This window comes from Mytilus galloprovincialis, chromosome 3 (genome assembly GCF_965363235.1).
Source record: "Mytilus galloprovincialis chromosome 3, xbMytGall1.hap1.1, whole genome shotgun sequence".
Taxonomy (NCBI): Eukaryota; Metazoa; Mollusca; class Bivalvia; order Mytilida; family Mytilidae; genus Mytilus; species Mytilus galloprovincialis.
The window spans coordinates 105,675,441-105,701,655 of record NC_134840.1 but is presented as its reverse complement, the minus strand read 5'-3'; the positions used below and the strand labels follow the sequence as shown (position 1 = coordinate 105,701,655).

General features: G+C 32.8%; 1 protein-coding gene across 1 annotated transcript in view; it reads left to right on the top strand.

The window, feature by feature from the left end:
* The window catches only part of LOC143069676 (protein jagged-2-like), a 62,570-nt gene that overhangs the window by 29,760 nt on the left and 6,595 nt on the right, over positions 1 to 26,215 (top strand). The window contains exons 5-21 of the mRNA XM_076244430.1: positions 776 to 909; positions 4,062 to 4,181; positions 6,965 to 7,078; positions 7,798 to 8,025; positions 8,467 to 8,513; positions 9,804 to 9,977; positions 10,605 to 10,755; positions 11,492 to 11,656; positions 12,394 to 12,507; positions 14,885 to 14,998; positions 15,934 to 16,047; positions 16,473 to 16,617; positions 17,492 to 17,577; positions 18,785 to 19,023; positions 19,926 to 20,192; positions 20,791 to 20,922; positions 22,930 to 23,095. Coding sequence (XP_076100545.1) covers positions 776 to 909; positions 4,062 to 4,181; positions 6,965 to 7,078; positions 7,798 to 8,025; positions 8,467 to 8,513; positions 9,804 to 9,977; positions 10,605 to 10,755; positions 11,492 to 11,656; positions 12,394 to 12,507; positions 14,885 to 14,998; positions 15,934 to 16,047; positions 16,473 to 16,617; positions 17,492 to 17,577; positions 18,785 to 19,023; positions 19,926 to 20,192; positions 20,791 to 20,922; positions 22,930 to 23,095 — 2,510 coding nt within the window. The remainder of the gene's footprint in view (positions 1 to 775; positions 910 to 4,061; positions 4,182 to 6,964; positions 7,079 to 7,797; positions 8,026 to 8,466; positions 8,514 to 9,803; positions 9,978 to 10,604; positions 10,756 to 11,491; positions 11,657 to 12,393; positions 12,508 to 14,884; positions 14,999 to 15,933; positions 16,048 to 16,472; positions 16,618 to 17,491; positions 17,578 to 18,784; positions 19,024 to 19,925; positions 20,193 to 20,790; positions 20,923 to 22,929; positions 23,096 to 26,215) is intronic.

Below are 26,215 nucleotides of genomic sequence, written 5' to 3'. Positions count from 1 at the left end.
TTTGCTGGAGCGTGTACGATCCAAGCGTGAAAGTCTACTATCTTAAATTTATTACCGTATAGTGTGGCTTTAATAAATTTGTCTATATATTATGTTAACAAAAGACATCATTCCGATTTTACATGTTCATTTTAACAGAAGAGCGACTTTTTGATCTGTATAGTTAATCATGTGTAGTTAACTTGTCTTTTAAACAGGATAATTTGTAGTGTTTAAACATGACCTTAAAATTGAAAATATGACGTTTTGTAAAAAAAAAATTGAAATTAATATATTTTCTTTTATGATGATTTACTTTCGTTAATAAACACAAGGCGCCATTTTCTGTCTACAAAATAAAAATAACTTTTATACATATGTAACTATTTGAGTTGAAATAAATAAATAAGAAATATGAATAGGAACTAAAAGCAATATATCAGAGTTTCCTATAAAAACATGCAAAAAAAAAAAAAGCAGCAAAAAAATAAGAAGTAAACATCCTGGTATAAAAAAAATCTAAACCAATGAATATCATTATTTCTACGCTATGTACAAATGCTATTTACTTCAAAGTTAAATCAATTGTGGAGATGCGAGTACTTGAGTTTTCCCTTAAAAAACCCCACTTTTTTCATCTTTTTATAAATACTAAAAAATGAACCGAAATTGGACCAGGCATCCATCTGTTCCGGGAAGGTGTCCTACATAAAACCGACTTTATATTATTTTGATCATTTAGTCCAATATGTATAACATGTGAAACTTTGCCAAAAGCTTTTTTTTACTTTTATAGGTGTGCCTATGGGTGGCAAGGTGAACTTTGTGACCTATGTATTCCATATCCCGGATGTAAGCATGGATCATGTAACGGATCACCATGGCAATGCTTTTGTGATTTAAACTGGGGTGGAACTTTATGTGATCAAGGTAAACCTGAGGTTTTATATGCCCTATCGACGAGAGAAGAGTGGCATTTATAGATTCTGGTCTATTCATCCGTTTGTTCGTCCTTAAGTCCGTTCGTCCATTCGTCCGTCTTTCCGTCCGTCCGTCCGTCCGTTCGTTCGTTCGTTCGTCTGTTCGTTCGTCTGTCCTTCTACAGGTTCAAGTTATTCGTCAAGGTAGTTTTTAATTAAGTTGAAGTGCTACCAAATTGAAACTTGGCACACAGTTTCTCATGATTTTTTTTCCGGATAACAATTCAAGACAAATTCGCTACCGCTAGCTACATTGAACACGTTTTCATGGCTTTCAATCAAATGTAATAAAGTAAAAACAATATTTTTCTGCTTTTGTTCCACAAATCAATAACGAAAAATGAAATTGTCTTTTTCAGTTTTATTTGCGAATTTCCCGCGACACTGAGTGACTGGCATTATTTTATGTAAACTGATGCAGTATAACTTAATTAGTAAATAAAGAAGAGGGGCAAAAAATACCAGAGGGACAGTCAAACTCATAGATCGAAAATAAAATGACAACGCCATGGCTAAAAGATAAAAAGACACACAGATATGAACTTCAAAAGTTCTAAAACAAAATGGTGTTATATTGCTTTTGTGCTTTCAAAGATAATGCGTATTTTGTTTTTTTGTTTATATGTTTCCAAAAAAAAAGTCACAAAAGCCGAGTTTGATCTTCGTTTTCAATTTGATAATATTTATGCTTGATAAAAAAAAAAGGTGAAAATCTGGTTATTTTGTTTTTATATTTGTTGTTTATATGAAAACTGATTGGAAGCAAATTTACAAAAAAGATAAAAAAAAAAAACAAAAAAAAACAAAAACAAAAACAAAAACAAAACAAAAACAAAAACAAACAAAAAAATAACACGGAAATGTTAACATAATATTATTTTGTTTTTATGCTCTCAAACATAATATGATTTGTCAAACCAATGTATTCCAGTAACACGCGTCGAGTGTATCATAGTTTTACTTTTTTAACACGTACAACAGCGTTTTACCCTTTGGATTGTTTTTTGTAGGTTTTGTTTAGACTCTTTAGGTTTTCATGTCCTCAAGCATTTCATATTTTTTGCTCTTAAACCATATCAAAATGAAACTGGAAAAGGGCTTTGTTTTACAATTTGAACTTAAGAATGAAAATAAATATCTTTTTTTGTATGTGTATTGAATTTTGTTTTATTGTTTATATGTTTAAAAACGAACATAAAAGCCGAGTTTTGTGTTTGTTTTCAATTTAATAATATTTATGTTTGATACAGAAAAGGTGAAAATATGGTTCTTTTGTTTTTATATTTTTGTTTAATATGAAAACTGATTGGAAGCAAATTAAAAAAGGAAAGAAAAGAAAAAGAAAAAAATCACATAAATGTTAACATTATTATTATAAATCATAGCTACGTTTTTATTCCACTTTATTAGTTGTAGACGATTTCTTGACTTTTAATAATATTTATGTCTGTATTGTTTGAAGGTTTTATATTTTCTTTATTTTCTACCTAAAAATCGTGTTTTTATTTTTGTTATTGTTACAAAATTCAACAACTCTTTTTTGCAAAGTAAACATTCAATGTCGTATATCATGTTAATTGCCAACATGAATTTCAATAGAGAAATAACCAATCGTAAAAAAGATAGAAATTATCGGAAAACCTAATAGCACTGATTTAAAGCAATACAACAGTGCAGATGTTATGTTTCCTATTTTCAAATTATAATTTGAAATTTTTAATTTGAAAAAGAAAGAAATTTTAAACAGACTCAAGAACAAAAGAAAAGAAACACAAAGAAATAAGACTTTGAAAATAAAGAATGCAACAATATGAATTCTTTTGAAAACACTAAGATATTATACCCATTTGCTGTCAAAAATGATCTAATTAAGCGGTAATGATACTAGTAGGTGTTTATCGTTGTTCAAAGCCTGCAAATAAATTTGAACATAGAAAACAATTGAAAACAAGAAGGATAACCACACGAACTTCAAAAGAAGCATGGCAAGGTGTGCGACAGGGCAAGCGTATCTTTCCGCCATGCAAATGCAACAGATTAAATCAAGTTGTAACGATAGCGACAATCTGTTTATTTATAGAGGGGGAGAGGCGGAGCTTGTTCTGATCCCGAAATCCCGAGGTTGCGAATTTAAAAAAATTAAATCCCGACATCCCGAAATTCGAAAAATGAATTTACGGATCACGAAAGGATCAATCCCGAAATCCCGAGCTTAAAAACACCCGATCCCGACGTCCCAAAAAAGGTCCTGCTCCCTCTTTATACACATTGAGTCAATTTCACAAAAAAATACTTACGACTATGAATTATTGTTTACTGAATTGTTCATTACATTCGATCAACCTTATAATCATAATTATAAGTTTTTCCGGTATCTTTAGATGTAAGAAGTCTTAAAATTACCTGTGGTGAGTTGAGACACAGGAACATCGTTTCGGTCAACCGATTAGTGCATGTGATGCTGACCCTGAAATGTGTATACTGACGATTTCTGTCGCACGTTGTCGTACCATTGTTGGAGAAGTTTGATGTTATGGACTCGCCCCTGAAATATAACGGAACAGATGAAAGTTACACGCATTTTCCATAGAAAGTGGAGGATTAAAAATGGTTTCTATACATGTGTACATACACGTGCGTCACATATCAATTGCAAAATGTAAATGCCAAACGATGGATCGAGTAACTTATTCAGAATGTTTGAAAGGGGGCGTAAATCCCTAAAAAGATATATAAATACACCATCTCGGTATAGTGCACACCTTGGCCCTACAATTACGACATCCACTTTCAGTTCTGTCTTGTTTAAAAAGTGCATTTCTATCATCTTCTTTTTAAATACTAAGTATAACGTCACTAAAGATTGGTGGGTGATGGTTGCATAGAAAAAGAGACATATACACCACTAGCTCCACAATCTTTTGAATTCATTCATTCGTGCAGGTTTTCCACCTTATTTACATGATACAGTTAGAGAACTCCGGAAGAATTAAATAGTTTAGAACATCGGTAAACTACCATTGCCTCTAGCTTATTATGTACTGTTGCTTCTAACTGTTAAATCGATTGATATCATTCTGTTTATTTAAATTTATGTTGTAGACCTGAATTTCTGTGGTCGTCACCATCCTTGTACAAATGGCGGGATTTGTTTGAATTCTGCACCAAATCAGTATGATTGTAAATGTCCGCCTGGTTATTCAGGCAATAACTGTCAAAGAAGTAAGTAAATAAACTCATCATAGATATCAGGATTAAAAATTCATATTTTCGCCAGACGCGCGTTTAGTCTACTAATTATATAAAAGTACTTTATATATGAATTTGAAGTATTTGTAATAAACATTGAAACTCATCATAATACCAGGCTAAAAGTTTCGTACGCCAGACGCTTGTTTCGTTTCGTCTACAAAAGCCTTTCAGTGACGCTCGAAAAAATCATACACACACACAATTAAGTATGTAAATCTAGTCTAATGACTTTGCAAAAACGTGATTGGATTTGAAAATGATTTGCATTAATTTTGAAATACGTTATGTCATCAAAACACAAGTGCAAAAAAGTACCTTCTCTAAGATAAATTAAAAAAAAAGTCCACTAGGTCTGACAAAATCAGATGCAAGACTATACAACCGATGACACGAATGGAATACAACGTAGCTCGGTACTTATACATCTTGTCAATGTGTTTGTATTGTCTTTCATTTTTTGGTGGTGTGTTTTGTATATGCGACTTTTTGTAAGTCTTTTGTTCTTATAAAGTGACTCTGTACTTTAAAAGATCCCGTCAGTATGATATTGTTCTATTTTATGTCATTATAATATATTTCTAATATGAATTACAAAATACGTCGAACAACAAACGTCAAAATCATTCAATCGCGTAGTGGAATGAAATATTTGTGGATTCTTATAAATTCTATATATAGCTTTTGGACTATTTTAAATCTCGGTCTATTTCTGAAATTTATTCTTACATACTTTTGATTTTTTAACCCTGTATGTTAACATTGCCTATGTAAATTTTAAAATTGTTTGTATGCACATTAAACGACAAATCTTTGTGACGTATAAAATTTTCTGACGTCAGTCACACAAATCAATGAATTTGTTTGTAGATAGATGTTTTTGTGTTTGTTAAATTGTTCCTTTTAAAATTGTTATACGATGATGACTCATGTACCCATATTTTGACTATTTTATTTATTGTGTCTGTTTAGTTAACGCATCAATGTAAATATAACGGAATTTGATGAGACTGTCATCAAAGTGAGAGGGTTAGCGCTATAAAACCAGGTTTAATCCACCATTTTCTACATTTGAAAAAGCCTGTACCAAGTCAGGAATATTACAGTTCTTGTCTATTTGTTTTTTATGCGTATTGTTATATGATTTTGCCATGTGATTATGGACTTTCCGAATTGATTTTTCTCTAAAGTCAGTACTTTTGTCATTTTACTTTATACAACTGTCATATACTCCTCACAATACTAATTTACAACACGCTTTTTTATGTTAGAATGTAGACATTTATATTACAAAAAATACATAAATCAATTAACTATTGATTGAAAAAAATATTGTAAAGAAAATGGCTCATCTATAAAAGAGGGACGAAAGATACCAAAGTGCAGTCAAACTCATAAATCTAAAACAAACTGACAACGCCATGGCTAAAAAATGAAAAAGACAAACAAACAACAGCACACACGACACAACATAGAAACCTAAAAAATAAACAACACGAACCCCACCAAAAAACTAGGGGTGATCTCAGCAGATCCTGCTCCACATGCGGCACCCGTCGTGTTGCTTATGTGATAACAAATCCGGTAAATGGTCTAATTCGGTAGGTCACATTCATGAAAGGGAAGGGGATTGTAGGTACGACGTAAGGAACATATCCGATATCATTTGTGAAACGGTTATTCCATAACGGTCAACCAACTCGTGATGGCGTCCGTAAAATTTACGATGGGATGATTTCAACTTCACCATTTGGAACTCTTGGTTTAATAGCTTCCTTGTGAACAGCAACCCTCTATCAAGAAAATCATGATAGGAAATGCAAGCACGGGAATATCGTATCAATTGGGAGATATATACCCCGTATGCAGGCGCTGCTGGAATGTTGCTACTTAGAAATTGAAAGTTCACAATTGGAAAGCTGAAATCATCTCTTTTGTCGTAAAGTTTTGTTTTCAACCGACCCTCATTGTCAATTTCTAGATGTAAGTCAAGATATGAGGCCGACTTAACTGTATCTGTAGTATCCTTTATCTCTAGCTCGATTGGATAGAAGCGTTCCACATAGTCACCAAATTTTGAATTATTTAGTGAAAGAACATCATCTATATAGCGAAAAGTAGAGTTAAAGGATATTGCTAACTTCTTGTCTTTCTTCCTAAGAAGTTCCTGCATGAAGTCAGCATCATAATAATAAAGAAACAAGTCGGCAAGTAGAGGGGCACAGATTGTTCCCATTGAAATGCCGACAGTCTGTTGAAAAACACGTCCATCGAACGTAACAAATATGTTGTCAATCAAGAAATCAAGCATCTTGATAATATCAGTTTCAGAGAATTTTTTGTTTATAATGTAGAAAACATTTCTCTTCAAGTAATCTTTGAGTTAATACGATGACGAACTTGAAAGGAAATTTCAGAAATAGAACAATTTTCGCGGCTGTTCTTGACCGACTCTTCCCAAAGAATGTCAGGACAGATGCACAGACAGCAAACAAAACAAATCCAAGTTCGGATAGACCGATTCCCAAGTAAAAGTGTTTTCTCCAGACGGACGAGCCTGGCTCGTTACTTGCTGCAATACCCTTGTAGGCGACATTAGACCAACGATAAGGGAACGACAAATTTAAGAATAGACAAACATGAAAGTTGTTTGTATGATATCAAAAGCAAAAGCACAAACACATCCAACGTTGTGGTATAATCTTAATAACTAGAACAAAAGACATATTATTAATTATCTATTATTATTATTTCAGCGGATTTGGCGTGTACTTCTAGTCCTTGTTTAAATGAAGCTACATGTGAGAATGTAAACGGCGGATTTAGATGTCATTGTCTTCCTGGCTGGTCCGGAAGTTTATGTGAAGAAAGTAAGCGTGCTTACTGATATTACAACTTCTTGTCTCGGACTGTTTATTTTAACCTGAATGTGTAAAAGTCTTTTTTCTTGGGAATACAAAGTCTATTTGCCAAACTTTAATAGAATAATTTGTTATAGAATTTTCTTTAAAAAGTACTTATATGCACTCCGGTTTGCTTCTTTTATTATGTAAATGGCAGAAGGAAAATCCAATGAATACAATGTATTTGATTTATATAGTTTGCTTTACGTCCAGTGGAAAACATATCATGCATGAACATAACGAGAACAAAGAAACAGTCAATACAACAGGTAGTTAGTGTAAGTGGGTTCGACTGGGATTTAGGACGGGAAGTTTGGAATTCCACTGGAAAATGATGATAAGACATTGTTATGGCAAAAGTCAACAAAAAAATAAATAATACCATAATATTTTGAAATAATTCACGATGATCATTACTGGGTAATTTGATTTAAGTAGATATAGGAAGATGTGGTGTGAGTGCCAATGAGACAACTTTCCATCCAAATAACAATTTAAAAAAAGTAAACCATTATAGGTCAATGTACGGCCTTTAACAGGGAAGTCTTGGTTCACACCGAATAACAAGCTATGAAGGGCCTCAAAATTAGTGTAAAACCATTCAAACGGGAAAACCAAAAAAAGGCATATTATTTTTATTTGAATGACATTTGTGTATTCTATATAAAAACTAATTTTCTTTACAGATATAAATGAATGTCAATCTAATCCTTGTTTACATGAAGGAACGTGTGTTGATGACGTCAACGAATATCACTGTCAGTGTTTATCAGAATGGCAAGGTCCACAATGTCAGCTGAGCAAAACGGAGTGTAGTGGAAGTCCATGTGTAAATGCACATACGTGTGAGGATATGCTTGGAGATTACATATGCCATTGTCTGAAAGGCTGGAAAGGCAAAAACTGTGATATAAGTATGTTTAATTTTTAACAAGAAAAAGTGAGATAACAAAATAACCAAACTCCGAGGAAAATTCTATATGGAAATTCCTAAGGCAATTGGCAAAATCAAAAGATTGAATAACAACCTTCATATTCCTGACTTGGTACAGGCATTTTCTCATGTAGAAAAATTGGAGAATTAAACCAGGTTTTATAAGTAGCTAAACCTCTCATTTGTATGATCATAAGTCGCCTAAAATTCCATTATATTGACAAGGATGCGGGAACAAAACGAACAGACTTTTAGTAGATAAAAATTGTGTTATAATCTTTATCAAGAAAATATAGTGTCTTTACAACAAACAATAGTTATTTTTCTCTGTCAATTTTTTTTAATTCAACAATCGGTTTAATCTGATGTTTATTTTGTTTTATTAGTGTAAAAAATATTTTAAAGACTATTATTATTATAGATATCAACGACTGTCATTATCAGTGTCAAAATGGTGGACGATGCATCGTAAGTAGATATTACTTGGGGAAAATAAAGCCGGTTGTAGGATTGTTCTTTATTTCAATATCAAGCGATGTAGGGATATAGACAATGTCCATGCTTTTGGTAGGGAGAACTCTTTAGAGTTCAGTGGCTTCACCTTTTAACAAACCGGCTTATGATTCTTAAAATAGTTATGTTGTTTACCTGAACAAATAATTCTCACACACATCCATATTTTGCAATATGAAAAAAGTTTGAACTCTGTACAATACCGTGCCTAAATACGTACAGCACGAATCGCAGAATAAACTAAGACAACAGTAATTTAAAGATGTTCAAATTTAATGAATCGGCGTTGAGAAGATATATTAAGTTAACGAAGAAAAAACTGAGGGAATAAAAAAAAATCGAAAGGTGCAAGATTAGTTGCGTCGACAGATGTAATTCTGTCCTACTATGCACTCAAATATCAACTGTTCGAATCAACACACGCAAAATATCGCAAACTGTTAAAGGACACAACCAGTGAATTACATATAATATTAAGGCGACAGAAGGTAACTGATGTTCAAATCTATAACAAATAGATCAGGAGGAGACAAATCAAACCTAAAAACAAACTGTTGGAATCGCATAACCTCGAATCCGATTGGCGAACACATGTCTCTTGTGTGGTCGGACACACACGCATCGTAACGGTCAAACCATTTGTGATGTGAAGGTGACAGTAAAATATTTAAATACGATATCAAGATCTAAGGATCTACAAATAGACGAAAGAAGAGTACAACATAGTCGCAGAAGAGATGCGAAAGTAACCAAAGAGACATACAATGATACAAACGCAAATTGAAAAAACGGACATTGCATTCCAAAAAATGAAAACACGAAAATACAAACAATGTTACACAAAACACAACATAAAAGCGAAAGACATGGTAACACCAACAATATCAAATTTTTTAGCTTAATCGTTGGAGACCGTACGTGTTATATTTCCTTCACGTCGATATATAGTGTTTCTTTCCTGCACGTTTAGACATGTTTTCGAGTCGTTTATAAAAGACTTACTGTTGAACTTTAAAAAATGGGCTTGGCGACCTAAAATGTTTTACTACATAAGGCCTGTGGCAGTTCTTTTTTCCCCAACATGCCGCCATTACACGACAAATTTATTTATTTTTAACTTTCATTGTCATGTTTATGATAACCATGAAACATTTGCAGCTAGGATTAAATAGCAAAACAGTGTTGCATTGAATAACTACTCGATGCATTGTTTTATGACTTTATAATTATAATGGCTCTTTACAGGATCTTGTTGCAGATTACCATTGTTCATGTACTTCCGGTTATACAGGACGTAACTGTGAAAATGAAATAATGGAATGTAACAGCAACCCGTGTAAAAATAGAGCAAAATGTCATGATCAAATAGCTGGCTATAGTTGTGAATGTGTTCTTGGATACTCGGGCTTTAACTGTGAGGTAAGTGCAAAAATGTAATGAGAATCTATTTATCACATTAATGAACAAGGATCGAGACCAAGAGTTTAAGAGGTCAACAGGACTGAAAAACACATCACTAATGACAGAGCAAACGGCAACGGCAACAGTAGTTATAATACAAAAACCTATTCAGGAGGGGCACAGTAATACATAAAAACTGAAGAACCAGGTTTCAGTACGTGTAACGCAAGGTTCTTGAATGATCTCCATCAACTTTAAATTCATATCAGTTGTTGAATTGGATCATTTCTAGTGTAAGTCAGAAAAGAAATCTGCTGATACACTCATCATATATACCAGGATTAAAGTTTTGTCTACGAATTAAAGAATGTTGAAAAGGTCAGATAAAGTATGAAGGTGGAGATCATTAAGAACTTAATATTCCTCAAAGTTCTGCAAAAGAAAATTAATTTCTGAGGTAGAAAAAGCGTAGTATTTAAAAATTTCAAAATTTTGTAAACAGTTAATTCATAATTATGACCATATCAATGGAAATTCATGTCAACACAAAACCACTGAATTGCTAGTAATAAATTTTCAAACTTCATATTTTTTGCAGACAACACGCATCTACATGTGTTTCATTTTAATTTTGTTTTAATTCAGATTGACATTGACCCATGCTTTCCCAATCCATGCAGAAATGGTGCTAGTTGTTTTAACCTCCAGGATGACTTTTACTGTCATTGTACTAAAGACAGGAAAGGGAGATTTTGTGATGAAATCAAAACAACATGTGATTCGGATACATGTCAAGGTATGACACATTTCTGTTTTGTAAAAAGGAGACAGAAATAATATAAACTCAAATGCCGAAAAGATACTGACAAATATCACTACAACTTCTGATACCTTTGCTTGTGTAAATTTGCTTACCTCATATCTTGACCGAAGAAGATATTGTAAAATTCAAAAACGTGTTTCAAAAGGAAAGAATGGACAACGTTGTTACCTTAAAAATTAAGACAAACATGAAAAATTCAAAAGCACAAAACACAACTCGGACAACTAGAGCAAGTTTAACATGTACCATATTTAAACAAAACTAGTAGTGATCTCATGTGCTCTGAAATTGTTATCATATTCTGCTTCTTATGTGGCACCCATTGTATTGGTTGGTGACCATTTGTTGACGAGTTCATTGGTTGATATCACAATTGAGGACAAGAGGAATGGAGTGTGATCACAACAATTTGAACATATCCATGGTCGTCTGTGACATATATATTTCATGACGGTTAAACAAAAAAAATTGATGTATACGAAACGCTGGCACATATGGTGTACCAATTTTACGCCTGGAATCTTTGATGAGTTTTTTATGAGTCGATATTTTGGTTAGTTTGACTTATGATTAAAGCATCTTTCATTGATATGAAAAACGCTTGCATAATGATAATATGTTATGATGTGTACAAGAAGTGTTAATTTTCTTTTGTTTTCAAATCTATACATACTTTAATTAAAACAAAATAACTATTTTGTTGTTGTAGTGATTGACAGCTGTACAATAGCTTTACCAAATAACAACTCAATAGGAGGAGTACAGCTAATCTCATCCAATGTTTGTGGAAAGCACGGGATATGTATAAGTAGACCTGGCGGCCAGTATAGTTGTGTTTGTGATACAGGATTTACTGGAGCATACTGTCATGAAAGTAAATACGAAAACCATCTTTTAACGTGTAATTCATTAACTCGAATATGGCATTAGATTTCTGACATAATGCTTTGTAGAAATTATTTATTCTGAAAATCATACCGAGGCTTATTGCCGAATTTTCGAGTAGACTCTTTAACTCACAATCGATTACTTAACTAATGTTTTTGTTATAAAATTTGTTAGAATGCTACATTCAAATTAAAATGGTTTATAATGTATTTGTTCAAGTCCTACTGACTATATTTATATACCGCTGGTGTACTTAACTGTATGCCTGGAACCTTTAACTTTAACGAGTTTATTCCTATTGGAGAGAAATACTTGCTTTACTTACATACTGCTCTTAGCGTGTATGGTTTGAGAGAAATAGTGACAAAGATAATGTTTACTTAGCTTTGGTAATCGTTGATGTTACTAAATATGTTTTCTACTGTTCAAGCTGTACGATAAATTTTGTTTCCCTGCACGTGATACCGTTAGATGCAGAACCCGAAAATTTAAATATTTACTATCTAAATACGTTTTTTGAAAGAAAAAAAGATTGAACTATTACCACGTCTTTTTATCCATAGATGTAACCCACAAAAGTACCTTTTTAAATATTCCATATGTATTTTCAACCTACTACTTTATTTAACAAAAATATAAAGACAGTTTATTTTATTATTATTTTATTATGCTATGCAGTTCTCAAGAAAAATAGTGTATCACAACTTGTTATCTCATTTTCAGATATCAACGACTGCCTCAGTAATCCATGTCAGAATTCAGGCACTTGTGTAGATATGGTTAACTCATTTCAATGTATATGTAAAGAGGGATACGAAGGCCTACTTTGTAACAACAGTAAGTTATACACGTTAAATTTATTTTTAGAACTATCCATCGATTAAGGGTGATTTTCTTCCTATTCAGAAATATGATTAGACACAAAACTTTAGATCAAAGTCTGTTTGTTACAACAACTCTTGCACATGAAATAATTCCTTCGAAAAGAAAGACTATGCTGGTTTTTCCAAAACACCTTTTGTGATTATAGATAAACATGAGACTAAATTATAACACATTGAAGGCTCAAGATAAACGTATGTTTATGTTGTGAATAAATATTATTTCATTAGTATTACGAAGATATTCCAAGGGGAACTAACGTGAGGGGAAATGGTAAGAAGAAATATCTCCAGATTAATAGAAGACATACTAGTATCCGAGTACTTAAATTGTCCTCGAGTATTCGGCCTTCCAAGCGAGTACTCGAGTACTCATCCCTAATATATGACCTAATAATAACGCTTACATTGACGATTGAACAACTTAAAAGATTGCAGATAAAACATGTATATGTATATGAATAAACATAATATAACTTCAATAAAATTATTTTTTTTATCTTGGGTTATTTCATTCTTCTATAAATCCATATTGCTATTGCTTTTTATTCATAATTGACTGTATTGAAAACATGGACATTTTGTTCCTGAATTATGTTGTTGAACTTCTGATAAAATTGTCTGTCTACTGCAAGTGCATCGATACTAGCTTTATTCATTTGGTACATTGTTATTGTGTTTTACTATTTATGTTATGTAATTGCATTAAAACTGAAGTAGGAAGGAACAATCAGTGTCTAGTCCATACACTCATAGGTCTGTGCATCTGTGACCTTCCATAAACATAATTCCTTATATGTATTGTTGAATATGATTATTTGCATGTTTGAATTACTATCCCAGTTGTAAGTGCATCTATACCTGTATTGTTGAAGTAACACCTTTTTATTATTGTGAATGTTTGATAAATACATGTACAGAGATACTACAGATACAAAGGAACATTCAAACTCATAATTCGAAAATAAACTGATCTCTCCATACCAAAAAAAAAAAAAAACCAAACAGACAAACAGACAAACAACAGTATACAAAATACAACAAAAAACCCTTAAGACTGAGCAAATCATGTTTCACATAAACTCATCATAGATACCAGGACTAAATTGTGTATATACGCCAGACGCGCGTTTCGTCTACAAAAGACTCATCAGTGACGCTCGAATCCAAAAAAGTTAAAAAGGCCAAATAAAGTACGAAGTTGAAGAGCATTGAGGACCAAAATTCTTAAAAGTTTTGCCAAATCCAGCTAAGGCAATCTATTCCTGAGGTAGAAAAGCCTTAGTATTTCAAAAATTCTAAATTTTGTAAACAGTTAATTTATAAATATAACCATTTCAATGATAATTCATGTCAGAACAAAAAGTGCTGACTACTGGGCTCGTGACACTCTGCTGATATCAGTACAAACTCAGTGTGCGTCTATTTTAGTCGGTCATATTCGGAGGTAAAAAGACAAAATTGTGGAAACGACGATTGGAACATGTTCGTTTCCATTTGTGAAATATTTTTGATATTAAAAAACTGTCAACTAACTCGAGATGGCGTCCGTTATTCTCGAAAGGATGATTTTAACTTCATCATTTAGAACTACTGGTTTAATAGCTTCCTTTGAAGCAGAAACAAGAAAAGAATTATAGGTAACACGAGCCCTGACATATCGTATCAAATGTGATATATATACTTCATTTACATGCGCTTCGTGAATATGGCTACATCGTAATGAGAAGTTCACAATAGGAAGATGAATTTTTTTCTTTTGTTGCAACGTTTTGTTTATAACCGACCCTCATGTTTGTCAGGAGATGAGTCGGACTAATCGTAGGCTTCAACTTTGGTATCTTCCTAATGTTTTCAACAGGAATACTATTTGTTATTAAAATATATCTGGCAACATTTTAGGCGGCGCTTATGTTCTGTGGTAACATACATATGTTACTAATTCTATCTTTTTATCGACGTTGTTTTATCAAAGTAGTCAGATTTTAAGACCAAGCACAAGCCCAAACTAACAGTCTTATCTAGCAGAATCTTTCAAGAGATTTAGAATGAAGATTAGACCATTGCATCTCATTTTCCATTTTCGAGGAATTTTAAAGACAATATCATTATCTGCCGTAGCAGTTAATAAGATAGAGTTATCTTTTGACTCATCATAAAAAAAACGGCCTTTGTGATTGTTCTAATTAATTGTGTACTTCGTAGTCATGTCTTCCAGTATCGTGAACTTTAAAACATTTATGTCTTTCACAGGGTCACGTATTGAGAGAACACGATTTTCTTCATAATGCTGTTTTGTGTTCATTGTATTATTTCTGACATTTATTCAATAGATAAAAATGACTGTTACCCTAATCCATGTAGAAATAGAGGATCTTGTTTGGATTTGGTAGCTGATTTCATTTGCCAATGTCCAAACAGTTGGAAAGGGAAGACATGTGCCCTGAGTAAGTATTTTGGTCTAGTTTAGTGATAATGTGCGGTTTGAAAATAATTTAGGATATCTTCGTTAGTGCGGCAACAAGTTACAACACTACGAAATAAAACATTATGAAAAGACATCAAAATACAATGTAAAAGCACATTTTTTAACATAAGTGCAACTGTTTCCTTTTAATAGTTTGGTAGACGCCTGCTCTATATAATTATATGATCAAAAGAGATATTCATACGAATGAAAGCGTAACAATCGGGAGAGCGTTCATTATGTATGTTATGTGTGTAACATACATTCAATTAAACAGATTCACTTAAAGGAAATATTTTGCATATGCAATTTGTTTGTATGCTTTTTTTTTTAATTTTGTTTATCATCAATAAGGAGCGGGAAAATACTTAGTAGTTTATAAAAAAACTTTCTCACATTGTGTTTTTTATTGTTGATATATATCGTTTTCACGTCAATTATTGCAAGCGAAGCTACAAAAGAAGTGCAAGCGTGATATATTGATCTTGATCACTTTGGGAAAAGTATCTTTTTAGGTTTTTCTAAATGCAAGCATATTTATTTTAGTAACAAAATTATAATCATGTATTTCAGACAAAGATATATTGTTCGCTTGACTTATAATCCTTAAAGCAGCGTGTTTAAATTAGGATATTTTTTTAAATATTTTTATCATTATTTATTTAAATTAGAAATTTAATAAAATAATTGATGTATTATTTTTTTGAATGATAAATAAATAATATTTTTTGAATGTTAAATAAATAATATGTCTAAAGATCTTCTAACCTTCCAAAGCATGTTATATCGGTACCGTTTTGTATTTGTTTGGTTCATGTTGCCCAGTCTGTGATTTTCTCTATGGTGTATTGTGGACTTGTTTGTGTTTTTTACCGTTTTTCATATTTGTTTTTGAATTTCTTTGTTCACTTACAGGGGACTCACATTGTGATAATTCCACATGTCTTAACAAAGGAAAATGTATTGACTTGGACACAACTTTTACCTGCCAGTGTCCGGATGATTATGATGGAAGCACTTGTCAAATTCGTAAGAAACTTCTTTTTGATATACATTGAAAGTTTTAATGCAGTAAAAAATGAAAAAAAAGTGTATTCATTGATAGATATTTATTTGCCCTTCAATAGAAATATATGTACTTCAATATCATTTTTACGAAATTCAGGAAGTTTTACAGTTTGATTGTTTATTAATTTACAAATTACAAGAAGTCTCTCTTCTTTAGAGTATCAAACACTTTAGAAATACATTCACTTCTTTGAAAGAGAATACTCATATATATAGTTGATTAATGCAGCTGTTATCAATTGAACCTTTATCTTTACCATCAGCACATATCGAATTTTGTTTTGGTAATGCAAATGAATAATAAAATACAAATAATATAATAATTTATGTTTTTTTTTTAATTAAATGTTGTCCATTTTGAAACATGTTTCATTTTCAACATGTAGGATCAATTAATGCATGTGATAATTCACCATGTAGAAACCATGGAACATGTGTGAACAGTGGAGATACTTATACTTGTTTATGTAAGGAAGGATTTGAAGGGTCAATGTGTGAAATCAACATTAACGATTGCAATCCATTCCCATGGTGAGTTTTTAGATTCCTTATTTACAGTCATATTGATTTTTTTACTGACAAATTTACAATTCTATGTAATTGCCAAAAAAATAAACAGAACTCAGGAAAAAACTAAGAGTTTTTTTTATTTAAATATTAAAAACCTAACTTTCAAACCAGTGTTTGTTACAGAATTCTGCTACCACTTGTGATAGCTAAATGTCTTCTTCCATAAATGCAGAAACGCTGCATAGAGAAGATAATCCATTTGTAATTTCTGTGTGCATTGTAACATGTAACCAGTTATACAGGAGGTTGACATACCATATTCAAAACAGTTTTTACGTGACGTTACCAAATGAAAAACTAAAAAAAAGTACGTGTTGTCAAAATGAGACTCGAAAGTATTCCAAGCCATCAAAAATATCCCATGTAAACACAAAGAACTGACTGATGGGAAGTTGATAACCCTAGACATGAAAGAGTTGCCAGTATTATCACCGACCAGTGGTTTTAGAAAACTCATAAAAATACCAGGCTAATACGAAACACGTATCTGGCGTATAATTATAAGCCTGGTACATTTGATAACTTATAAATAGCAACGTAAGAAGCTATGTGAGGAAAAGAGACATATAAAGTCAAACTGTGCCTGGGGAGTTGAAACTACGTTTTCTTAGTAATGTTTTGATTCATCAACGGCGAATTTTTAAACCACATACATATTTACTGATGCGTATAATGCATTAAGCCAGTACCGCAGAACTTTCTCAAATCACTCGGTAAAATAGGACACTTCTACAAGAATTTAATAAATGGTAATTATTTATTCTCATGCATAGTTCCATTTAAAGTTTTTGTCATTTCATTATTATTTGCTGATTTCTTATTTCTACATTTGAAGTTATAATGGTGGTCGATGTATTGATGGTGAAAACTGGTATATTTGTGAGTGTGCAAATGGATTTGCTGGACCAGACTGTAGAGTCAGTAAGTGTCAAGACTCTTTGCGCTCAGTTCCAAAAGCAAAAAAATCCAAACTTTATTTTAGCTGTGCTATTTGGAGGCACATCCTTATTTGAGACATATTTCCAAATTAATAGTAATTTAAATTATTAGAGACAAGTTATAGAATACTGCCCGCCATTTATACAAAGGCAATGGTTCTAAAGAATTTACAACATTTATTATGAACAGCTGCTAATCAGAATGCATACGAAAGGGGCATGGATTTAAAGGGAATAATCAAAAACTCTAAGTACTTAACGATCAGGCAACAGTAGTTAACCGATGTTCTAATCTCGTTAATCAACATATTTCGTTATAAACAAACCCCGACGGAATCGCAAAAATTGAAAAGGAGAAATCATGATGCGACGGTAAGAAAATAACAACAAAACTACATACGTTTAATTGGGCAACACGCCCCCCCCAAAAAAAACAACAAAAAACAAACAAACAAAACAAACAAACAAAAAACAAAAACGGGGATGAGTTCAATTACTGCGTAATGGTTAAGTCTTTCTGCTAGATTGTGAAACCCGCAGTGTGTCTCCTGTTACACTATGTAAATATGTCTCATAATTTAGTTTTCCAAATGCCATTACTTAGAGTTAAACAGTAGTGAAAGATAAACCAGTGTATTATATCTTGACAGCAGTGTATGAATATAATGCAATACAACTTTGTTCCAAAGTTCAATTAACTTCATTAGTTCTTCAATATTGCTTTGACGTTCAAAATATTTTACGGCAAATATTCTTATCCAATGGATCCTTTATCTTTACTATCTAACATATATGGCAATTTACCGTATTGTACCTTAACAAACAAACATTTAAACATACTTGCTGTTCGGTGCGAGCCAAGAATCCGTATGCAAGACCGTAGTTTGACCTATAATGGTTTACTTTTAAAAATTTTGACCTCGATTTTTCTTATTGGCACTCATACCCCATCTTCTTATATATATTAATTAGAATCAATGATTGATAGTATATATCCTTTCAGCAGCAGTGCAAACAACGAGTAGAAACAACTTTCCTTTCTCATGAAACTGGGATTGTTCTTAATTGTTAAAGGGTTGTTCAGTATATCCTGACATAAACCTGTCTTTTGTATATCATTGTAATTCTTTCAATATCTCGAAAAAAACATATGTCATATAAATGATAAGTTTTTTCTAACTCTTTTTTAGATATAAATGAGTGTATATCGGATCCATGTACATTTGGCAGTACATGTGTTGATGGTATAGGATCTTTTAAATGTATATGTCCGCCTGGTAGAACTGGTGCATTATGTGCGGAGGTGGCGGGGAAAATGCCCTCACCATTGTCTTGTCTGTTTAACAGACGCACATATCCTGATAAATCAAAATGGGAGCATGAATGTAATTCTTGTAGCTGCGAAAACGGTGTAGTTACTTGTAGCCAGGTAATAGCATAACGTTAAAATGTTTGTCGCTCAAACTAATTTACTCAAGTATGTCAGAACAGAATTCTCTATGTTCACATAGTCTTTTTTATCCTTAATGTAAATTATCAACAAAATTATGCAAACATTGTATTCATCTTATAATTAATTGTTAGATAGAGTTTTTATATATAGAAAAATGAGATGTGGTATAATTGCCGATGAGACACCTATCTAGTAGAGCCCAACATGCGTGGATGTAAGCTACTATATGTCACCGTACGTTTTTTGTAGTAGTAAGCACGTACTCATGTCTGTTTCTATTGAGAAGTCTGATCATTCTAGTAATTCAGTAATAAATTTTTCCCTTTGAAAGATTTTTTTTACAACAAATGTTTGCATTATCATAAACCTTGACGCAGAAGGTTATTAGAATGATATCATATCAATATGACTTCAATACAACAGGCCCTATCGTTAGTTACACCAAATGCGACAAAGGATTATTATCAAACATAAGAAAAATAAAGGAAACAGTGGTATACCGGTGATCAAAATGCATAACTCGATTGATAGAATAGAACAAGTCCATGTTACAAAGTAGATCTACAGGAACCAAAATCAAAGAGGAAAACAAAGGAATAACAGGAACAATGAAGTGCAAAAAAAGAATGAAAAGCCGACATTTAAAGAAATAACTGTCATATTCCTGACAAGGTACAGGACATTTACAATTGGATTTAACAGGCAGACAAAACGTTCTTAAATCAAAATTATCGTATATATATATATAAATGTCTGATATAATAGTCCAAGTTAAAATAATTTTGAGAACATAAAGTGTTGACTTAATTAATTGTCCTTGTTTTACACTTTTAATAATTATGTGAAGGCTAAAAAATGTTATCGTCATTGTGTTTCAGATTTGGTGTGGACCATCGAATTGTCTCAATAATTCGAGATACGTAGGAAATGTTATAGAATGCTCTGAAGGGCAGACCTGTGTTATACAGACAGATAAAATATGTTTTACACCGCCGTGTGTTCCTTGGGGTCATTGTGAAGACCTCCGGGAAAACAAAGACACCATTCCTTATCATGTGGATTCAAATTGTGAATCGAACAGTCCTCAACTATCTAATAATTGTGCCAAGATTTTATTGATATTTGACAAATCAAAAACGCCAGCGGTAAGTTCTGAGTCACCTAAAAAATCATTTCATATTCTTCTCTGCTCTATTTCTTTATACAGACTGAATTAACTCAGTTCAATATTTTCTTAGTAGCATGTACAATATTTTAGGCTGGAAAAAGAAAGAGACGATACAGAGACGGCAATCCTGATGTCAAATAGAAAGAGGCATCACTAAGTACAACAACAAAAAACAAATCGACGCAGAGACATACAACAGTAAAATTCATAAAAAGTAAATATCCGCAAAACGAATCCAATAAAAAGTGGCGAGCTCAGGTGCCCCGGAAGGACACTAGTTTATGCCCGACTAATGACGAGTTTCTGACAAACTCAGCTGAGGAAAGATTAATAGTTCCTTTACAATTGAAGACGAGTTACTGCTAATGATCCAATATAACGTTTCGATGATGCATAACAACAAAACAATTTAAGATATGCAAAAAACCGTAAAAAAATATTAAAAAAATATATTTTTGGCAACATACAATTTTGTTTATTCAACTTTTTTCCTCACTTGTATGCAATCGTGTTCTTTAGGGGTGATGTATAAATCCCAGTTTTGTATTTTAATCATACCTGTATTTGTATTGCAGGGAGTATCTGTTGAAACAATTTGTAATACAATTCGAAGGTTACCTGTGCTTAAGACATTGTCTAATGACCAACATGTATATGTTGTCTGTAATTTACATAAAGTACGTCTTAACGCAGTAGATATCTTATTGGTAAGTTTTTCACATCGTTTTTGATTCAAGCATATACTTCTGCTAAAATCTACTTGCAATACTTAAAATTGAGAATGGAAATGGGAAATGTATCAAAGAGACAACAACCCGACCATAGAACAGACAACAGCAGAAGGTCACCAACAGGTCGTCAATGCAGCGAGAAATTCCCGCACCCGGAGGTGTCCTTCAGCTGGCCTCTAAACATATATATATATATACTAGTTCAGTGATAATGAACGCCATACTAAATTCCAAATTGTACACAAGAAACTTAAATTAAAAATAATACAAGACTAACAAAAGCTAGAGGCTCCTGACTAGGGACATGCGCAAACATGCGGCGGAGTTTAACATGATTATGAGATCACATCCCTCCCCCTATACCTCTAGCCAATGTAGAAAAGTAAACGCATAACAATACGCACATTAAAATTCAGTTCAAGAGAAGTCCGAGTCTGATGTCAGAAGATGTAACAAAGGAAAATAAATAAAATAACAATAATACATAAATAACAACAGGCTACTAGCAGTTAACTGACATTCCAGCTCCAGACTTCAATTAAACGGATTAAAATAATATGTCTTCATCAAATGAATCACCATCACTTTTTTAATGTGAAAAAAATGCATTTTTCACATTGGCTAGAGGTATAGGGGGAGGGTTGAGAAAATTTTCTACATTGGCTAGAGGTATAGGGGGAGGGTTGAGATCTCACAAACATGTTTAACCCTGCCGCATTTTTTCGCCTGTCCCAAGTCAGGAGCCTCTGGCCTTTGTTAGTCTTGTATTATTTTAATTTTAGTTTCTTGTGTACAATTTGGAAATTAGTATGGCGTTCATTATCACTGAACTAGTATATATTTGTTTAGGGGCCAGCTGAAGGACGCCTCCGGGTGCAGGAATTTCTCGCTACATTGAAGACCTGTTGGTGACCTTCTGCTGTTGTTTTTTTCTAGGGTCGGGTTGTTGTCTCTTTGGCACATTCCCCATTTCCATTCTCAATTTTATTACAGAAAAAATGGCTGCCCTTAAACAAACAACAAAACAGAACAATAATACACGATGGTCTCGAAGCATAGATTTTGGGTATTGACGTTGTTTATTATCTTAATAAAGTGTTATAATATTCTTTTATTTGTCTTTATGAATATTACTTTTACTGTTTAGTCTGTTTTTGGTGATATCCATTTGATTAGAATTCGTTTCTTACCTATACATCCCGTCAGTGTGTTATTGTGCTATGGTTAAAATGTTATTTTGTTTTGTTTTCTTAAAGCTAATGTGCTTTGTCTATATTCCGTTTTGTGTTTTGTTGTTAATAAGACGTGGCTCTATACTTTTCTTTCTTTTTTGTACAATTTTGCATATGTATTTGTATATAAGTCTTTTTGTGTTTCTTTGTTACATTTTTGTTCGTTTTTATAGTGATTAAAATTATAACAAAATGTTGACTGATGAACTCCTATTTATATCATTTTACCTAGTATTTCTGTTTGTTTTGTTCAAACATAGTTGCCAATATGATGCAATTGTATGCGACTGTCATACAAATGAGAGTTATAGTCCGCATATTTCCTACATGCTTTAACTGAGTCAGGAATATGTCAGTTGTCGTCAATTCGTTTAATGTGTAAACTTAAGCCTTTGATTGTATCATCTGATAATATCATTTGAAATTTCCTTGGAGTTCAGTATTTTTGTAAATTTACTTTTTACAACGACACTGATTTGCTGGTTCCTAGCTTGTGAATCTGTTGGGGCTAAACATGTTTGTGAAAGCTAAACACTTTTACAACCTGCAGGTCAGTAAACATTAGAACAAACTATAAAAATCAGTTGCGTATAGCTCGTCATGAGAAAATATTCGATATTCTTTATTTGATAGTTCGGAATTTTTGTAATATACATGTGTATGTCACTTTAAAACTATTACTAAATGATTCGGAAATTGTATAAAACTCTGTATATCTGTAAAGTTCATTTCTACTTATACAATATTTCAGTCAGTGGAAGCTACTAAGTCAAACAATCAGATAGATGCCACACTTAAAACAGCTATCGACAACATAACACAAGTCATTAGTCATAAGCAGACAGGAAGTAGTGCTCTTGCAGCAGTAGTAGAAGTAGAGGTGTTGATGACAATGTCTGACAACACACTAACTATGGGTATCATCAACTTTTAATTATTAGAATATAAAATAATGCAAAGGATACGTGTTTCTGTGTATTATGAGGCTATTCATTGATGTGGTCATAATTATGAGTTAACTGTTTATTAACTTTGAAAGTTTTAAAATACTAAAGACTTTGTCCCAGGAATAGATTACCTTAGCCGTATTTGGCACAACTTCTTGGAATTTTGGATCCTCTATGCTCTTCAACTTTGTATTGTTTGGCTTTATAACTATTTTGATATGAGCGTCACTGATGAGTCTTATGTAGATGCAACGCGTTTCTGGCGTACTAAATTATAATCCTGGTACTTTTGATAACTATTTACACCACTGGGTCGATGCCACTGCTGGTGGACGTTTCGTCCCCGAGGGTATCACAAGCCAAGTAGTCAGCACTTCGGTGTTGACATGAATATCAATTATGTGATCATTTTTATGAATTTTCTGATACAAAACTTTGAATTTTTCGAAAAACTAAGGATTTTTTTGTCCCAGGAATAGATTACCTTAGCCGTATTTGGCACAACTTTTTGGAATTTTGGATCCTCTATGGTCTTCAACTTTGTATTGTTTGGCTTGATAACTATTTTGATATGAGCGTCACTGATGATTCTTATGTAGACGAAACGCGCGTCTGGCGTACTAAATTATAATCCTGATACTTTTGATAACTATTTACACCAGAATTGATTACCTGGGCTGTATTTGACAAAACTTTTCCTGAATTTTGGATCCTTAATGCTCTTCAACTTTGTATTTTAAGTGCGTCTGGCGTACAAATTTAATACTGGTATCTTTGATGAGTGTATAAATTTACAGACAAGATGAAGTACAATATCGATCAAACTGAGCAAAGAAACAAACCAAGCTTATAACTAGGTATGTCAGACGCGTGTGTCGTCTTCATTAGACTACTCAGTGACGCTCAGTTCAAAATAGTTGGAAGGTCAATCAAAAAGGAAGCTGAGGAGCGTCGAAAACTTGCTAAAATACGGCTGAAGTCAATTATGTCGGGAGAATAAATCCGTAGGACATTCTTTTTTCCTGTATCCCGTACAGAAATTGCTAACAAAAGCACATAAGTTTCATATGTGAAGCACATGAGATGCAAGTAAGAATTGTATGAAAATCAGGTTGCTCACATGTGCAGTTTGGTAGTTCATATGTGCCCATAATCTAACATAATGCTCATAGGTGCAATTCAAACATCAGGTGAGCTTTTATCATCCATGTTAGTGTTATGTTAGTTTTGTACTTTGAAAAGTTTTTCCATTCTTCTAACCATTCAAAACTAACCTACACCATTGCTCATATGAGCTTTTTCAAAATGACATGCCCAGTCACGTACTTCCTGTAAATTCAAATTCATGAAAAGCATGCAATAAATGAAGGTAGATGGATATGGAAAATGTTAAGTCCTATATTGTGCTATTTGAAGAAAGGCATTGTTGAAATCTGATAAAACCAGTGTGGCTGTGGTTAATTATTTGTAAGTTATCATTTCTATTTTATTATTTTCATATTTGTGTCAGATTTTGAAATATATTACAATTTTAAGTCCTTTATGGGAATATATATACAGGTTGCTTCAAAATAAGTACTACATGTATAATGCCCGCGTCACACTGTCCCGATTTATATATACGATGGACACCCGAAAGCGAAAATTGTAAGTTCGTACGAAGTTGGTTCCGATCTCGTTAAAATACCAAAAAGTGACCGAAGCAAGTACGATGAATAACGATGTCTATACGATGGTGCCGAAATTATATACGATAGCAAAAGATGGACATACGAAGGTTAACCGAAGACGGGTATTTAAGCTTCATATCTCAGCCGAAGCCTATACGATGGATCACGAAGGCTACACGATGGCTTACGAAGGCTACACGATGGATTATGATGATGCGCGATGGCCATACGATGTCTAAAAGACGTCGTGTACAGCTTACTTTTTTTATGATACGAACAGAATTTCTACAACATATCGTTTCTGTACAAGTCTGCCATGCATGTCGGGAAATCGATCTTTTTTTTTCTAATTCTTATAAAACTTAGTTTATTATCCCCTCGCCTACTACATGTAAGTTGCGTGTAAATAAAATTGTTATGGACACTCTAGAACCAAAATGCTCAAAACTTTGTATGGTGTTACTCATTAAGAATATCTTAAGCGCTATTGACTTCAAAGTTCAAAGGTCAAGGCCACAGTGGCAGTTGTAATACAAGGCAGTATCACCATTGTGGACACTCTAAAACCAATATGCTTCAAAAGATTTTAACCACATTTGGTATATTATTCCTCCTTGTAATGATCTGACATTTTTTACGTTCAAGGCCAAAGGTCAAGGTCATGCAGATGGACTTGTTTTTGCTCCTTGAAATAGCATAATGCACAGGAAATTGGTTGCTCATTTTTTACCTGCTGGTTCTAAAGACAATATTAAAGATATTTCCAGTTACTGAATGTTTTGGTTGATTTCTAAAAAATAGTTTATGTATCAAATATGCATATTCAATTTACCATTTTCTGCATGTTTCATATACAAATATAGTGTCCATATTTGTCCCCAATATGTTACATACGAGGGGATGCCACGCTCGGCATTGCCTTGTTTGAACTGTAAAATGTGTGCTAGTCTGAAAAATCACCCATAATTATGCCCATGTTTACTGATCGGTCTTAAAGGTAAGTTAATGGGTTCGTTGGTCACTTTTATTCAAAAAGAGCTCTTTCCAGGAGAATATCATAATAATATAGACAAAAGGAAGGATGTGGGGAAAGCAACAAATGCGGCAAAATATGACGTATAGAAAACAAAAATGGTTATGGAGTAAACATTCGTGTGACAACAACTCATACGATAGATAAAAAATCAGAATAATGAAGAAAAAGTTGGTTTCCCTATATACATTTTTGTACGTGTACCTGCAGTGTTGATGTACGAGGCGCGTTTAAGATTTTCATTATGTTACTTGATATGAAAAATTGACAAGAAATAATATTTTATTTGTAAAAGTAAATCCTGAGCCTGTAATAGCTGCTATTCTTGTTCCATTCGAATTAATAGAAACAACGCTGTCGCCTTTCTTGTTCTCATAGAATCAGATG